Source organism: Lolium perenne, chromosome 5, assembly GCF_019359855.2.
Source record: "Lolium perenne isolate Kyuss_39 chromosome 5, Kyuss_2.0, whole genome shotgun sequence".
In the NCBI taxonomy this organism is placed as follows: Eukaryota; Viridiplantae; Streptophyta; class Magnoliopsida; order Poales; family Poaceae; genus Lolium; species Lolium perenne.
The window spans coordinates 84,174,224-84,192,590 of NC_067248.2; the positions used below are offsets into that span (position 1 = coordinate 84,174,224).

At 48.7% G+C, this 18,367-nt stretch overlaps 1 protein-coding gene across 1 annotated transcript; it reads right to left on the minus strand.

The window, feature by feature from the left end:
* Positions 1-17,520: 17,520 nt before the first annotated feature.
* LOC139831536 (uncharacterized) lies at positions 17,521-18,030 on the minus strand. The gene has a single exon (XM_071820834.1). The coding sequence runs from the start codon at positions 18,028-18,030 to the stop codon at positions 17,521-17,523; it is 510 nt and encodes a 169-aa protein (XP_071676935.1).
* Between the last annotated feature and the right edge of the window lie 337 nt (positions 18,031-18,367).

Sequence of the window (18,367 nt, forward strand, 5' to 3'; positions counted from 1 at the left end):
AGAGATGGACAAGGAGAATGCCAATCCCATCGTCGAGGTTGGCTCAAAGCGCGACGCCTCCATCTTCGGCGCCGTCCCCTCTACGGACGACGACGCCGCCGCCGCCGCCGTCGCCGGTGCATCGGAGGTCGCCGCTGGTGGCGCCAGATCCGGCGGGATGGGACCCCTACGACCCCGCGCCGTACGTCCCGCCCCGAACCCCTACGACACCTCCCTGAGGACCCATGGAACGAGGTAACTACGGTTTGCTTCCTTTTTTGTTCCCCATTCCTTTTTGAACCCTATTTTTGCTGGTGTAGATGGATCTGTAGATGGATGAGTATTGGGCTAATATTTGCGCCTATTTTATTCCATTTTGTTTTGATCACTTCTTGATTTCGTTTAAGATTTGGGGTTCGGCTGTTCGGTTAATTTATGCAAGTAATATTGGATCTCAGTCAGTTAATTTATGCAAGTAATCATGGGATCTCAATCAGTTATTTTATGCACTAATCAAAAGATATCAACCGTTTAATTTTGCAAATAATCTCGAATGTGTTCAAGTTTAGATCTAGTTCAGATCTAGAATCTGTTTCTTTGCCTATGATGAATGGTTGGGCACAAATTTTTACAGGGAGGGTTCAGCGAACCATTGCTGTGTACAAATCTGTTGTGCATGAGCTTTAGTTCGCTAACACCTTCCCTGTAGATATATAATCATGTCCACTCTAACTGAGGCTGACTCTGTTTTTCTTAACTTTGTTATCATGTACGTTAGTCATCGTTGCAACTCATTCACTAGTTTCTGTTTGATATGGATCAGATGTCTGGCAGCGACGTCGGCAGCGACGAAGAGGAGGAGGACGTCAAGACTCGCCAGGTCCTGCGGAGGCTGCAGGTCGGCCAGTACATCTCCTACTTCGCCAAGGAGGTGTACAGTGCCCTTCGCACCAGGAGACTCGGCGCCACGGACTTCAACTGCCTCGTCACGCATGCTGAGAACATCAGCAACACCTTCCCCAAAGTCGGCACGACGGTGAACGTCCACTCCTTCCGCGCCAAGCACAGGGCGCTCGGCATGCACCTCCGCAGCTTGCAGCGGGTGGAGATCTCCGCCGGGCGCATGCCTCCGCTCAAGCCCAAGGTTCCCAAGGGGAGCAAGAGCAACAAGTGGAGGCAGAGCCAGATGGGGTAGGCGGAGTCCTGGATGTGTGCTGCTGCTGCTGCTGCCTCCTAGTTTGTTGTTGGGATCCCTTTGTTGTTAGCTAGGGATCCCTTGTTGTTATGTTAGTATGATGGTGCTGTGAAGAACCTGTTACTATGTTGGCTGCTGTGTATGCAGCCTATTATCTATCCATATTATCTAGGGATTATCTATCCCTAGTCTACTATATTTTGTTGGCCGTACTTAGTTTTCTTGATTTACTATGACTGTGAATTTATCGTACATTATCCTGGAGATTTGCTTCTAGATTTAACTACATACATATGGACCAGAGGGAGTACTAGATTTGCTGCCATATTGGGCAAACAACGAGGGCCAAAAGGCACAAATAATTGAAGAAAGTCAGAAATGCAAGCTTCTCTAGATTTTATACTAATTTGGTGAAAAGGACAGAGAGAAAGAGGGGGAAAAGGTGCACTTAATAATGCCAATTTGGGGCCGAGAGAGACAGAACCCAGCTCCTGCTCACGTGCAACCAAACGCTTCTCGTCCTGTCCCACGCGGTCCCTTTCTATCAGCCCCACGCGACGCGGGCCCACACGACGCGGCCCCACAAGACGCGGCCCCACACGTGACAGAACGGTCAACTAAACGGGAATCCTGCCGTCTGAGCTGCTTCTGCGGGTTTCAAACAAGGGCTTGGGGAAAACTGAGGAAAAACTAAGGAGCTGGGGAAAACTGAGTACAACTAAGGACCTGAGGGCACGAAAATAGAAATCCCAACCCTAAACTCTTTCTTATGAAGTCAAACATGTAGAGAAGTGGTTTTGGGTTTCAAACATGGAAATTTTACAAAACTCCCAAAAGCTTCTTTTTAGATTGACTAAGAAGGATCCATGCTTACCTTTTCATTTTCACGTTTTTAACTTGTTTAAATCTTGGTCAAACCGCCTAGGATTTGACCAACATTCAAATGGGCATAAAAATTCAGAAGAAAATCAAAAAAATGAAAAACCAAAGCACATAGTCTTCTTATGTCATATAGTAAGCATTCAAGTTGATAAACAAGGTCTAGACATATTCAAACCAGAAAAATCATGTATCTCTACCCCTAACCCTAAACTCTTTCTTATGAAGTCGAGCATGTAGAGAAGTGGTTTTGGGTTTCAAACATGGAAATTTTAAAAACCTCCCAAAAGCTTCATTTTAGAGTGACTAAGAAGGATCCATGCTTACCTTTTCATTTTCATGTTTTTAACTTGTTTAAATCTTGGTCAAACCGCCTAGGATTTGACCAAGATTCAAATGGGCATAAAAATTCAGAAGAAAATCAAAAAAAAAACCAAAGCACATAGTCACCTTATGTCATATAGTAAGCATTCTAGTTGATAAACAAGGTATAGACATATTCAAACCAGGAAAATCATGTATCTCTACCCCTTAACCCTAAACTCTTTCTTATGAAGTCAAGCATGAAGAGAAGTGGTTTTGGGTTTCAAACATGAAAAAATTAAAAACCTGCCAAAAGCTTCATTTTAGAGTGACTGAGAAGGATCCATGCTTACCTTTTCATTTTCATGTTTTTAACTTGTTTAAATCTTGGTCAAACCTAGGATTTGACCAAGATTCAAATGGGCATAAAATTCAGAAGAAAATCAAAAAAAATGAAAAACCAAAGCACATAGTCTCCTTATGTCATATAGTAAGCATTCAAGTTGATAAACAAGGTCTAGACATATTCAAACCAGAAAAATCATGTATCTCTACCCCCTAACCCTAAACTCTTTCTTATGAAGTCAAGCATGTAGAGAAGTGGTTTTGGGTTTCAAACATGGAAATTTTAAAAACCTTCCAAAAGCTTCATTTTAGAGTGACTAAGAAGGATCCATGCTTACCTTTTCATTTTCATGTTTTTAACTTGTTTAAATCTTGGTCAAACCTAGGATTTGACCGAGATTCAAATGGGCATAAAAATTCAGAAGAAAAACAAAAAAATTAAAAACCAAAGCACATAGTCTCCTTATGTCATATAGTAAGCATTAAAGTTGATAAACAAGGTATAGACATATTCAAACCAGAAAAATCATGTATCTCTACCCCTAACCCTAAACTCTTTCTTATGAAGTCAAGCATGTAGAGAAGTGGTTTTGGGTTTCAAACATGGAAATTTTAAAAAACCTCCCAAAAGCTTCATTTTAGAGCGGCTAAGAAGGATCCATGCTTACCTTTTCATTTTCATGTTTTTAACTTGTTTAAATCTTGGTCAAACTGCCTAGGATTTGACCAAGATTCAAATGGGCATAAAAATTTAGAAGAAAATCAAAAAAATGAAAAACCAAAGAACATAGTCTTCTTATGTCATATAGTAACCATTCTAGTTGATAAACAAGGTCTAGAAATATTCAAACCAGGAAAATCATGTATCTCTACCCCTTAACCCTAAACTCTTTCTTATGAAGTCAAGCATGAAGAGAAGTGGTTTTGGGTTTCAAACATGAAAATTTTAAAAACCTCCCAAAAGCTTCATTTTAGAGTGATTGAGAAGGATCCATTCTTACATTTTCATTTTCATATTTTTAACTTGTTTAAATCTTGGTCAAACTTAATTAGGATTTGACCATGATTCAAATGGGCATAAAAATTCAGAAGGAAATAAAAAAATGAAAAACCAAATCACATAGTCTCCTTATGTCATATAGTAAGCATTCAAGTTGATAAACAAGGTCTAGACATATTCAAACCAGAAAAATCATGTATCTCTACCCCCTAACCCTAAACTCTCTCTTATGAAGTCAAGCATGAAGAGAAGTGGTTTTGGGTTTCAAACATGGAAATTTTAAACCTCCCAAAAGCTTCATATTAGAGTGACTAAGAAGGATCCATGCTTACCTTTTAATTTTCATGTTTTAAACTTTTTAAAATCTTGGTCAAACCTAGGAATTGACCAAGATTCAAATGTGCATAAAAATTCAGAAGAAAATCAAAAAAATGAAAAACCAATGCACATAGTCTTCTTATGTCATATAGTAAGCATTCAAGTTGATAAACAAGGTCTAGAATATTCAAACCTGAAAAATCTTGTATCTCTACCCCCTAATATAACCCTAAACTCTTTCTTATGAAGTCAAGACCTCTCAAAAGCTTCATATTAGAGTGACTAAGAAGGATCCATGCTTACCTTTTAATTTTCATGTTTTAAACTTTTTTAAATCTTGGTCAAACCTAGGATTTGACCAAGATTCAAATGGGCATAAAAATTCAGAAGAAAATCAAAAAATGAAAAACCAATGCACATAGTCTTCTTATGTCATATAGTAAGCATTCCAGTTGATAAACAAGGTCTAGAATATTCAAACCTGAAAAATCTTGTATCTCTACCCCCTAATATAACCCTAAACTCTTTCTTATGAATTCAAGCATGAAGAGAACTGGTTTTAGGTTTTAAACATGGAAATTTCAAAAACCTCCCAAAAGCTTCATTTTAGAGTGACTAATTAAGAAGGATCCATGCGTACCTTTTCATTTTCATGTTTTAAACTTGTTTAAATCTTGGTCAAATCCTAGGGTTTGACCAAGATTGAAATGGGCATAAAAATTCGAAAAAAAATTAAAAAAAAGAAAAACCAAAGCACTTAGGCTTCTGATGTCATATAGTAAGCATTGAAGCTAATTGACATCAAACATTCGGAAGATCTCATCCGCTCATCACCTTAAAAACGCCCATCAAATCACATCTGCATCAAATAATTTTGAGTGCCCTTCTAGGTCAATCACGTCGATTGATTTCACGTTAATTAGTGTCATGTAAGGAAAGAATCACGTTGATTGGGATCACAAGAAAACACATCCATCATCAATTAAGGAAATACATCCAACAGTCAATCACGTCCACAAGGAAACAAACCCGTCCAGCATCAATCAAGGAAAAAAATCTTTTTTTTGAAACGAGGCAAAAGCTTTGCCTTTCATTGATATAGGAGAACAGAGTTTGCCCGAAAAACGATACAACACGACACCACACGCCAACCCCGAGGCTGCACTCCACACGGGTCGACGGCCAACTAGCTCGACATCACACCTCAACGCAACAGGCGGAGGCGAAAAAGACCCGGAGCCACCGCTCCAAATGGAAAGAAACCCCCTCCAAAAAAAAGATCATCCTACAAGCTCTGCCAGGTTCTTTGCACCGGCCAGAATCCAGTCTTTTCCTTTCTCCCTGATCTTATGCATAATGACCGAAGGCAGAGTGGATTTATTGCTAAAAACTCTCTCATTTCTTTCCTTCCAAATCTCCCAAGCGATGAGCATCATGGCAGTTCTTAGGCCTTTGGGAGAGAAGGTGAGAGTCTTGGCGATGGCCTGCCAGTAGTCCAGCACCTTAGGTCTTCCAGAGCCAAGGCAACGGATAAGATCCGGGCAAGAGAGCCATGCTGCCGTGGCAGTCCAGATCCTTTTTGAGAAGCGGCATTCAAACAGGATGTGTCTTGCGGTCTCGGGAACGCATCTACAAAGCTGGCAAGTAGGCTGATGTGGCCATCCACGTTTGGCAAGACGGTCCGCCGTCGATAGGCGGTTCTAGACAGCGAGCCAGGCGAAGAAGCGACATTTGGGCGGGGCCCAAGTCTTCCAAACGAGATTCCCAAAGGTGCAAGGTAGGGAGGCCATAAACTAGGATTTGTAGGCGGATCTGGCCGAGTAGCGTCTGTTAGGCGTCAAAGTCCAAACTATGGAATCCGTAGTACCGGGTGAAAGTTGGACTGCCGAAAGATGGTCCCAGAGACGAATGTATTGCTCCTTATGTTCGACAATGAAAGCTTGCACGTCGATGTCCGCGACCCAATTATGTCCTTCAAGAGTGTTCTGAACTGTTCGGTTCTTTCTTCTGGAGGTCTTGAAAATTAAGGGGGCAAGGTCCTTGGGTGGCGAGCCATCAAGCCAAGAAGAAAGCCAAGAGGAAGCCTTGGCACCATCACCAATGGTGACTCTGGTAGCGGCATTGAAGAGGTCGATGTCGGAGGCATCATTGGGGGTTTCAGAACCCACCCAAGGTTTTTCCGGAGCCGTCCATACATACCTTCTGCATTGAAGAGGTCGAACGCAGCCTGAGCGCACGGGAGAACTTCTCCAAGTCAAGAATCCCAAGGCCGCCAAGCTCCTTTGGGCGACAAACCTTCTGCCAATTGACCTTGCATTTCCCGCCACTGACAACTTCCTTACAAGCCCATAGCATACCCCGACTAATTTTGGCGAAAGCCTTCAAAATGCCTTTGTCAGCCTTAAGAGCTGTTAACAGGAAGATTGGCATAGAAGAGAGAACTGACTTCACAAGGGCGGTACAGCCAGCCCGATTGAGGAATCTGCCTTTCCAAGGGTTCAAGCGTGCCACCGCCTTACCAATGTAAGGTTGAAGATCTGCCCGTCGCAATCTTCCAAGAGAGAGGGGTAGACCCAAATATTTAATGGGAAAAGTGACAGTGGCCGCTGGGAAGTTAGCCAAAACCGGCTGAAGGTCCAACTCGGCGCAACGAATTGGAGCGATGGAGATTTTAGCCACATTAGTTACCAGACCGGTGACCTCCCCGAAACTCTGTAAGATGCTAGCAAGGGCAGACAAGTCGTGCGCTGTAGGGGTCAAGAAAATGGCAGCATCATCCGCATATAAGGAGACCCGGGGTCCCTGCAAACTGCCAGGCATCGCGTGTAGCAGACCGGAGGTCGTGGCCATTTCCAGGATCCTTTGAAGGGGGTCGATGGCAATGTCAAAAAGAAGAGGCGACAAGGGGTCACCCTGTTGGAGGCCGCGCCCATGGAGGATGTCCTTCTCGGGGACCCCGTTGAGGATGACGCGGGAGGAAGCCGTGGAGAAGAGGGTCGTCATCAGAGCACGCCATCTTTGGGGGAAGCCGAGGCGTTGCATGAGGTCCAAAATGTAATCCCATCGAACAGTGTCAAAAGCCTTGGCGATGTCAAGCTTGATGAGAAGGGCCGGGGTTTTGTTGCGATGGAGTTGGTGGGCAGTGTTTCTGACGTACATGAAGTTGTCATGGATTGTTCTGGTCTTGATGAAAGCGCTTTGGCTGAGAGACATGATATCATTCATTTTAGAACTAAGCCGGCGTGCCATAGCTTTTGCGATGATCTTCGGAACCACGTGGATGAGACTGATGGGTCTGAACTCAGTGATGGACTCCGCGCCGTCTTTTTTTGGTAACAACACGATGTTTATGGTGTTGATGATGCTGAAGTTGGACGTCGATAACTCGGAGAAGGCGTTGATGACTTTCATGAGATCTTCCTTAATGATATCCCAACATGAGCGAATAAAGGCAATAGAGAAGCCGTCAGGGACAAGGGCCTTATGCGCCGGCATGTCGTCGATCGCCTCCTTAATCTCGAGTTCGGAGAAAGGTAACCCCAAGTCCTCCAGAGGATGGGTTGTAGGATTAAGAGCTGCCCAGTTAAAATCCAGCTGGCGAGGGGAAGGTCGTCCAAGGGTTTGGGAGAAGTGCTCAAAGATGAGCTTATCCTTGTCTTCATGAGTCGTAGCCCAACCATTGTTGTGCTTGAGTATGAGGATGTGGTTCTTGCGTTTCCTGGCGTTGACACGCAGGTGGAAAATTTTTGTGTTCGCATCACCCTCACGGAGATAGCTGATTCTAGAGGCCTGCCTTTTCCGGGTTCTTTCCAGGGCAACGAGACCATTGACACGTCGCTTAAGGTCGGCGCGAAGTCGTCTTTCATCCGGTGAGAGGGTGCGGAACTCCTGAGCCACGTCCAGCTGAAGAATGACATCAAGAGCCATAATAAGTTGAAGCTTGCAGTCAGAGAAGAGGCTCTTGCTCCAAGATCTTAAGCTCTGCACCGTGGATTTCAGCTTGTGGTTTATGATATGGACCGGCTGAGTGTGCGTGGAAGGTGCCGTCCAAGCTTGTTGAACTTTATCTTTAAAACCCGGTATTTTCGTCCAGAAGGATTCGAAACGGAAGATGGGTGGTTTCCGAGGGCCACTCTGATTTGAGAGAAGGAGAGGGCAATGGTCCGAAAGGGAAGACGACAAAGCATGAAGAACATGGTTTTCAAACTCAAGGTCCCAGCTAGCGTTGCAAAAAGCCCGATCCAGACGCACAAGAGTCGGTGTATCTCTCTCATTGCTCCAAGTATATTTTCTGTTTTGGAGTTTTAGCTCTTTCAGCTGGCAAGTGGCGAGGGCCCGTCTGAAAAGTCCCATAAGGCGAAAATTAAGGTTGGCGTTGCTCTTATCCTCAGCCTAGTATATGAGGTTAAAATCCCCAATGATGAGCCACTTCGAGTCATTTGCAGGCTTGGCGGCGACAACTTCTGCAAGGAAACCCTCCGTATCAGCATGATCGCTAGGCCCATATATCGTGGTGAGCTAGAAAGAGGTGCCGCAAGCACGGACCAAGACATCGGCCGAGATCAGGTAAGTGCCGATATGAATGCTTGAAATGTCCACATGATCTTCGTTCCAAAGGAGGAGAATTCCTCCGCGAGTGCCGATGGCGGGACGGTGCGCGAAGGAGCGAAGCTTGAACCCGCCTATGTAAGCCGCGGTTTGATGGTCGATGAAGTCAAGCTTAGTCTCTTGGATGCAAGCGATGTGGCAGCGGGTATCCGCAAGAAAGGTGTGGACGGTGTCTTTGCGGTCTTGGTCATTCAATCCGCAAGTGTTCCAATCAGCGATGGTGAGGTTTGGACCAATCATTTGGATGAGTTGCGAAGGAGGAGGCGCAAAACAAAACACAGTCTTGACAAACGACCGCAACAAAGTTCAGAGCAGAAACCGGACAGGCTAAAGTGCAAAGCAAGGAACACGGGGTAGGAGAGGAAGACGATCCCAACTAAAAGACCACGTCCTGGACTGCAGGTTCGCAACCACCCGGGCCTCCCATGGCAATAAGGGTCGCATCCACTTCGTTCATGCTGCGGATATTCAGCTTGAAAAGCTTGGACAGCGCCTCCACTGTCTTGTCTGGCAGCTGGGACTTGAACTTGCTGATGTATGCGTTCCTCGCCTCCAACAAAGGCACACCTTCAGCGGCGACTCCCATCTTGGAGTTCATGACTTGAATAGCCTTGTCGAGGGCATGCATCTTTGGCTTGGAACTCAAACGAGCGCTGCGCTTAGCATTGGATGAAGGATGGTCTTTGTTTTGCCGAGGACGCGACGTCACAAGCGTGGGGCGTGGCAGGAGAGGTGCCTGAGAGGGGCCGAAAAGGTCCTTGACGGAGCACAAGGCAGGGCTCGGGGTCGAGGAGGTGCCTTGAATCGGAGAGTGGACATCGGCGCTCGCGGCAATAACCTGAGAAAGTTCTGCCGTGATGTCGCCTTGCGTTTCTTCAGGGGCAGCGTCCCAGACCTCTGGGACCACGGACGGCGAGAGGATGGAAGGCGTGGCCGTGAGCTGCGGGGGGTCTTCTAGCGCCTCACCGTCGTCCCATGAGCTAGGCAGCATCTCCATGATGCTCGACTCCTGAACGAGCGCATGGGGAGGAGGTGAGGCTAGGCGTGAAGAACCTTGAGTGAGAGCATACGGGAGCTCCTTGATGGCAGTAGTCCAATCCATGCAGACCGCTGCGATAGGGGGCGGCGTGGTGTCGCGGAGCTGCGGTGAAGCGCCGGTGGCATCGTACACGACGACGGAGGGCAGTTGTGGCTGTGGAGGGGCAACAACAGCCTTTTCGACAGCGATGACGGAGGCATGCATCTTAGCAGTGGAGCGACGGCGACCTCCATTGGAGCTGGAGGAACGGCCATAAGAACGGCGCTTCCCTCGGTCATGACGATGCCCTCCCGTCCGTGAGTGGTCCCTAACGCGGTTTGCGCGGGAGGAGTCCGCCTCGAGCGCTCATAACGAGGCCCGCGACGATCATCCTCGTCATCATCATCTCGACGATGGTGGATGCGGGGCTCACGGTCATCACAGCGGGAGTCGTGGCGCGAGCGGCTACGGCGCCGATCGCCGTGAGCTGCGGAGCGCGAGCGATGACGGCCATAGCCCCTGGATAGAGAGCGTCGGGAGTCTCCACGTTCTTCAAAACGCGAGTGAGAGCGGGATCTGTTGCTTCGCCCGTCCTGCAGCTGTTCAGCCTCACGGCGCTGGTTGTGTGACGGACCAAGCGCGCCAAGCGCCGGGATGGGAGCCGGCAGGATGGAACCCGAACCCGCGCCCACCGACATGCCGTCGATGGTGCCCAACTGACACGACGGCAGGGAATGCGAGGCCGGCCTGAAATCGGTAAGGGGTTCCCCGCCGTCCAGACCGGCGCCCCGGTGAAGTCTTCAACACGGTCAACGTGCAGCAGGATCCTGAAGGAGATGCCCCGCTTCCATTGGTCAGGCCTGTCTTCTTCGACGCGGACCTTGGAGGAGAGATCGCTGGCCCCCTTGTTGACGAGAGTGCACCAGAGGACCTTCGGGATGCGATGCGGGGATGCCGTCCAAACCCACATGCCGAAGGAAGAGGTGTCTTCCATGGTGGTGAAGCCATCGTCTAGGCGTTGCACGGCGCACTTCCGACCGACCAGCTGGTCCACCACCTCCGGTCTCCATGCAAAAGGGGGCAGCCCATCAACAACCACATGGACGCGGAAGTGGAGGTCGGCGTTGTAGGCGTGGGAGACGGCGCGCCATATATGGCCGAAAGTGGACGTCGAGGCCGTCGAGCTTGAAGTTGCAGCGCTCAGTGCGCATCACCTCGTCCCGCAGCTCGGCGGAGGAGAACTTGACGAGGTACTGCTCCGGAAAGTGGGCGCTCACCAGCAGCTCCGAAGCGCGCAACCGATACTTGCGACAGAAGACGTCCTCGACGTCGGTACGGTCCGTCCCGAACGGCGCGGAGAGCACCCAGGCTACAATGGCAGTCTTCTCCCAGTCAAGGCGCTCGCGGTCGAGGTCGTACGAGGTGGCGATGAAGCAGGAGTCTTCTTCCGTGCGCGTGGAAGGGTGTCCAAGGAAAGACATGCTCGCCGGGAGTGGAGCAGGCACGCGCAGCCTTGGCGTCCGCTGTAGGTGAGGTGGGTGTGATAGTAGCCGACGGGCTCGCGGGCGAGGGCAGGAGGCGACTTGGTGCTCAGGGGATTTGCAACGAAAACAGGGGCGCTCGCTGCTTCTTGTAGGGAGGGGATGCGCAGAGACGTCGCCTCGCCTGGTGGTAGAAGAACGGCGGCCGCATTCAATGGAGGAGGTGGAGTGGTGGCGGCCAAACGGGGAGGCCGTGGCTCTTCGGGCCTCGCGACGCACACGGCGCGACATAACTGGCGTCCACCCTTCTTCCGTCGAAACGTCTCCCAAGCCCGGAAGCGCCGCAGCGGGCGGGGGAACCGGAGCGTCGCGCTTGCAAGGTCGGAGGCGGGCCTCGTCTTCGCCAGAGGCGGGGGCTGGCAAGGTGAAGCGCACAGACTTGGGCGCGCCACGAGAAGCAGCAGTCCTGAAAGCGGAGGAAGGGCGAAGAATCCCCACCGGAGTAGTAGATGGGGGAGTCAGGGATGGCTCGACGGGGACAGGCCGCCCGGCGACCTTGCTCTGAAGATGCCGTGGAGCTCGCTCAACGACCGCCGGCATGGGCTGCACAGGGGCGGGCGCAGCAGATCTGGGGCCACCTCCGCTCAAGGTCGACGAGGAGGCGAGATCAAGAAACGCCGGAGTAAAGTTTGGTGGCAGGGAAAGGGGTGGTGGTGGGAGGTTGTAGGGATGCGTGGCGGGGCTGCTATCCTATTTCGTTAGCACACTATTAAATAATTACTACCTCTGTTCTTAATTAATTGACGCACGCACTGGCCTAATGACATGCATGTGCAGGCTCCCTCCGCGTCGATTAAATCGGACCGGAGGGAGTAGTTATTTGCCAAAATCAAACTAACGCATATGGATCTGATCTCGCATGTCTTCGTACGTTGCCGGCCTCCTTAACCGGATTAATTATCCCGAGCAGGTGCATGCCTTCCGGGTGTGTGATCTTGCGCATAATTTCCTTCCCCGTATTATGGCAGGTTCTGAGTACATCGCTCGCGAATGCCATCGTCGCGATAATGCATCCGCCTCCCAAGGCCACGGTGCATGCCTCTCGCTCGCGCTGCGACGGCCATGCCACCGTCATGCCACCGTTTCAGACGATTCCTTCCCCGTATTATGGCAGGTTCTGAGTACATCGCTCGCGAATGCCATCGTCGCGATAATGCATCCGCCTCCCAAGGCCACGGTGCATGCCTCTCGCTCGCGCTGCGACGGCCATGCCACCGTCATGCCACCGTTTCAGACGACCTCCGGCCGTGTACGATTCATGCTTCATGGTCCCTATGAATGCATGGACAAGTCCTCGTCTCAATCGGTCTCCATCGTATTTATACCTGGTGAGGCTCTTTCAATTTTTCCCGGTGAAACAACTGATATTTCATCATTTCAGTCGTTCACGGATGCGGGAGCCGGGAGGTGACCCCTTCGCAGCTCCGACCTAACGTCCACTCATCTGCGTAAAGATACTGCCAGACGCAGGCCCAAATCCAGTGTCCGGCAAACGAGATTGTTGGGCGGTTCCTTCACCCTGCCCCCCGCTGGTCAAAGCAAGGCTCTCCACTCCTCAAAAGCCAACCGCCTGGGCTTCCAACATCCTCCTAGGCTCGGCATCAATCTGACATCAGGGGAGCCCCCGTGCTGCTTAGATTAAATTCTCTGCCTTTAGAGTTTTTCCACCGTGATTGAGACTTTCTTTTTGTTGATTTCTGTCCTTCTGGTTGCTATATTTCGACCATAAACCATACCTTTTTGTTGACCTGTTTTTCATCGTATAGGATAAAGCTGCAATGTTGTGCCTAATCTGTAGGTGAAAGCAGTATCAAGGTATAACTGCTCTTGTTGCTCAACTGCAGTTTTTTCAGTCACTTCTTTTGCAGTCACGATGTATTAGAAGATTTTATTTCATTTACTTAGGCTGATCGGTTTTGTTGTTTCTCTTGCAGGATTATTTGGTGCTCTTCTTTAATGTTTCAGAAGTACTTTCCGTTCACTCCATTTTCAGAAAGGTAAGAAACCATTTTATTTCCAACGGATTTAGCAGGAGAGTACTGATAGTTTCGAAGAGGAGACGGGAGGAGCAAACTGCATGGTCCTAGACTGTTGTTACACTAGCAATAGGAGATGTGGATATGCCTCTCTTACTTTACTTGATTGACTAATTAACTTTGTTGCATTGAATTTATTTCTTCTCTGAATGGTTTGTTTTAAAATTTGTTTTATGACTTGCAAGATAAAAAATGCCATAGATATCTCAAATTCAATACCAGTGCTTGTGGTGGAATTCAAATAACAGTTACATTATATGTACGTACATGTGCAGGTTAGTGTGAAACATAATTTATTTCAGTTGGGTCTTTGTGGGGATTAGGTGCAGTAACCCTTAATTTGAAAAATAATAGAATTTGTATTAAGAAATGATAGTTGTCTATTTTGTGATAATTAGTTTTAGTCTAAGAGATTTTTCAGGTACCAAATTTTCTTTCATGATGTGGGTGGTTCATCATAACAATTTTGTGTCTATGACCCTTAAGATGGCCAGTAAAGGTGTGATATGCGGAAGCTTTTAAGGAAACTTCTAAATTAGCTATAAGTGTTTTAGGTCAGCTCATTGATCCTTGGTTATCACTGATGGAACTAAAGAATCATCGCTGAAGTGAAATATTACTTCCTGGAAAGATATCTTGTGTTCACATGTCATTTTTTTTTAGATCAAATTGGCTGCATTTTATTAATACTCGGCCTCAGCCGTCACCCTTGCTACTACATAGTCTGGAACCTGACCCAACCAGGTCTTACAAAGCTTATTTTTGCAGCCATCCTGAGCTAAACTATGTGCTACCTCATTACCTGAACGATGCACATGAGATACCGAAGCCATCGCGAAACCCTTCATTAGTTTCTTGATTTCTTCCACCAGAGGCCCGTGAGCCGATCTGTCCAAACCCTTGTCCCTTAACTTGTTCACCGCGCCAATGCAATCCGTCTCCAGCATCACACGATCGACGTTCATGTCCTTTGCCAGCATTAGCGCCCGCCGACACGCCAACAGCTCGGCGGCTTCAGGGTCCTTGGCAGTGGGAAAAAAATAGCAGGCACATGCAAGTGCCCCACCATTGTGATCGCGCACGATCACTCCACCGCCACCAGAGTTCCCTTCCGCCGTCCATGCGCCATCGGCGTTTGCCTTGTGCCACGCCACCTCAGGAGGACGCCAGTGTGCTTTTTCCTTCACCCCAGGCGCCTTGACAGAGCCCGTTACCGCACGCCATTCTTCCATCAGAACCATAATGCGCCTCGCCGTCCGCTGTGGGTCTTCAATGATCAGTTCATCCCGAGCATCATTGCGTGTGAGCCAAAGCTGGTACAGGGCCATCATAACAAGCTCCAGCTCCGCAGGCTTTAGCCGTGCTATCCATTCAAGCATCCATAGCCTAAACTCAGCATGAGACCGGCAATCTGCGGGTGGAGTCGCCAGAGCTAGACGAGACTGTTCTCGAAGCAGCTCCCACGTCCGACTGGAGTGCGGACAGCTCCAGAAACGGTGATGCAACGTCTCCTCCCTATTGCACGCAATACACCTAACTCCATCCTTTATTTTCCTCCTTTGTAACTCTCCTCCCACCGCTAAACCGTTCTGCGCCAGCCTCCAGCAATGAATCTTTGCTTTGCCGGGAACATCCGCAGCCCAAAGGGCTAACCAGCCCTTATGTTCATCCACGGTAGAAGAGGTACCGGCCCTACCAGCCCTCCGTTTCTTCAGTTGTTGTTTGAGGTGATACGCAGACTTGACACTGAATTGCTCATTCTTGGTATAATTCCATGCAACATAATCTTCAGATCCAGCGCAACCCACGGGCAACTTCATAATGTCTTCTACGTCCGCCTCAAACAAACATTCATTCAATTTACTGACGTTCCACCCATTGCCATCAGGAAACAACAGCTCACTGACCTTCTGGATATCGACATTCGGTTTGTGACCCAGTGGTCGTTGGAGAGATGATCTAGGAATCCAATTGTCTTTCCAAATATCGATACTCGCCCCATCCCCAACATGCCAGATGAGGCCCTCCTTTAACAGATCCCGCCCATGTAAGATGCTCCTCCAAGTGTATGAGCCTCTCTTTGGACACTTTGCATCCATAACACTACCTTGCTTATAGTACCTAGCCCGCAGGACCTTGGCACATAGAGAGTCTGGGGATGTGAGCAATCTCCATGCTTGCTTGGCGAGCAGAGCTTGGTTGAAATCATCATGATGCCTGAACCCCATGCCTCCATCTCTCTTCCCCACACACATCCTCTCCCAGCTGATCCATCTAACCTTCCTCTGTCCCATGGAGTCTCGCCACCAGAAACCTGAGGAAATGGAGGACAGCTCTTTACATTGACCTTGGGACAACTTGAAGCAGCCCATCGGATAGGTTGAGACGGATTGAACAACAGACTTAATCAGTACTTCTTTGCCTTTTTTTGATAATCCTTGACCTTTCATCCCCGCCACCTTCCCTCTGGCTCTGTCTTGGTTATACTTGAAAGCACCATTTTTTGATTTACCCACCACAGTTGGAAGTCCTAAGTATCTCTCAGATAGCGCCTCCGTTTGAACCCCCAGAGTGGTTTTCAGCGAATTTTTGAGCCCTTCCGCACATCCCTTTCCAAAGTAAATGGAAGATTTTTGTAGGTTCACCCTCTGGCCGGAACATAGCTCATATTTTCGAAGAATTGTCTGTAGGGCCTCAAGGTTGCCAGTGCTAGCCTCGAGGAACACCACACTATCATCCGCGAATAAGAGATGTGTGACTGTCGGACCTCCACCGCCAAAGCCCACCCCTGCCAACTCCTTTTCAGCATGTGCTCGTTTGATTAGCGCTGAGAAGCCCTCCACACAAAAAAGAAAGAGATAGGGGGAGAGGGGGTCTCCCTGTTTGAGCCCTCTCGAAGGTGAGAATGCATCGGAAACTTGTCCATTCAGCTTAACCGAAAATCTGACCGAACGCACACACCTCATGACCATACTGATCCAAACCTCCTCGAAACCCATCCTCCTCATCATTCTCTCCAGGAAGACCCATTCGACGCGGTCATACGCCTTCATCATATCCAATTTGACGGCACAGAGCGGCTTTTTACGCTTCCTGGTTCGAATGGCCTGAACACATTCATACGCCACTAAGACATTGTCCGTGATCAATCTACCAGCGACAAAGGCACTTTGCTCCTCAGATATCAGAATTGGAAGGATTTGTTTCAGTCTATTAGCCAGAACCTTCGCTGCAATCTTATACAGGACATTACACAAGCTGATCGGTTTGAACTGACTGAGAAGATCAGGGGCGATGATTTTTGGAATAAGCACAATGATTGTGTCATTAAAATCGTCCGGGCACTCTTGTCCCGTTAGGAAATCCCTAAATGCCTTACACACATGGGGTTATAGCAAAGACCAGTGTCTTTGATAAAATAAAGCAGGTAGGCCATCCGGACCTGGCGCTTTTGTAGGGCCCATTTGGAACAATGCCGTAGATATTTCATCATCGGACCAATCTGCAGTCAGATCGGCATTCATCTCGGCAGAGACCAAAGGGTCAATTAAATTCAGAACCTCATCGACGCCAGTCGATCCCTCTGATCTGTACAGGTGATCATAGAATCGCTGCGCCAGTGCGCACATCTCATCATTCGTTGTACACAGGGTACCGTCCTCTCTCCGCAGACCTCGTACCGTGTTTTTGCGCCTCCTGTGTGTCGCTCGGCTCTGGAAATACTTGGTGTTCTTGTCGCCCGCACGCAACCAGCCTTGCCGGGACCTCTGTCGGTACATGATCTCCTCATTCTCATAAAAACTATGCAGTTGTGCTTCAATGCTTTGAATATGTTGATTCGGTCCGAGCTCCCTTGCCTCCATCCTAGCGAGGTCTAACTGAGCTCGAAGCCTCTTAATTTCAGCCTTCACGGAACCAAACGTCTCGAAACTCCACTTCTTTATATCCGAAGAAACCTCCTGGAGCTGTCTCCATAGGCCCTTTATATCTGTGACACCCATGTTCCTCCGATCCCAAGTCTCCTTGATCATGGCGTCGTATCCCTCATGCTTCATCCACATCTCTTCAAATTGGAAACCTCGATTGACAGTAGGTTTAGACACCACAGCGTCCTCTCTCAGCTTCACCAACACCGCCATGTGATCGGACTCCTCCGTGTAAATATGCTCAATCGATGACAGTGGGTATAAATCAAGGAAGGACGCCGTCGCCGTTCCCCGGTCCAGCCTTACTTGGATATTATCTGCACCCAACCGTCTGTTACTCCACGTAAAATCATAACCCTTGTAGCCCATGTCTTAGAGGCCACAGAACTCCAGGCTGTGCCGAAACGCTTCCATCTGTGCATGGCTCCTTGAATTACCTCCACATTGCTCAGTAGCAACAAGGATCTCATTGAAATCTCGCACACATAACCAAGGTAAGTCATCTTGCATCCGGAGGTACCTAAGAGCCTCCCACGTCCGTGATCTTAACTCGGTTCTTGGCTCCCCATAGACACCGGTGAACCGCCAGGTTTTTCCTTCGTAAGTAATTTTGGCATTGATATACAGCTGGCACCAGGGCCGCACGGAAACCTCGACACCTTCCTTCCACCATAGCGCAAGCCCACCACTTCTACCATCACAGTCGACAGAGACACCATTGGGAAAACCAAGACTCCATTTCAGCTTGTCCATCTCTTTTGATCTCTTTTTTGTCTCACAGAGGAACAGAACTGAGGGGTTGTAAGACCTGCACAGGTCCCTTAACTCGCCTACTGCCGCGTCAGCCCCCAAACCGCGGCAGTTTAGACTCAAGAAATTCATTGGTCTCGGCGGCCCTGCACCGCAGGGTCCGCCGTTGGTTCTTCAATCCTTTTGAAAACTGACCCCACTCTACGTTCTCCCTGACCATCAGATGGTTCTTCTATTCTGTCAAACACAGAGGCAGTCCTCTGTCTTTTCCCGGCCGATTCATTACTACCTTCACCAATAACCTGAACAGGAACCGGAACCCACACCTGCTTTGTACTCCTCTTCCTATTTTTGTTCCCCTCCTGCTGATGTGGTAGAGAACTTCCCTGGTGTGCCTGCAGAGCTCTAGGCCGGCGAATGTAGGTTCCTTTTAGTCCCTTCTTCTTCCGGGGTCCCAAACCCTGATCGC

Coding starts and splice junctions, on each gene's coding strand:
- LOC139831536 (XM_071820834.1), bottom strand. CDS start 18,030: ATGAATTTCTTGAGTCTAAACTGCCGCGGTTTGGGGGCTGACGCGGCA.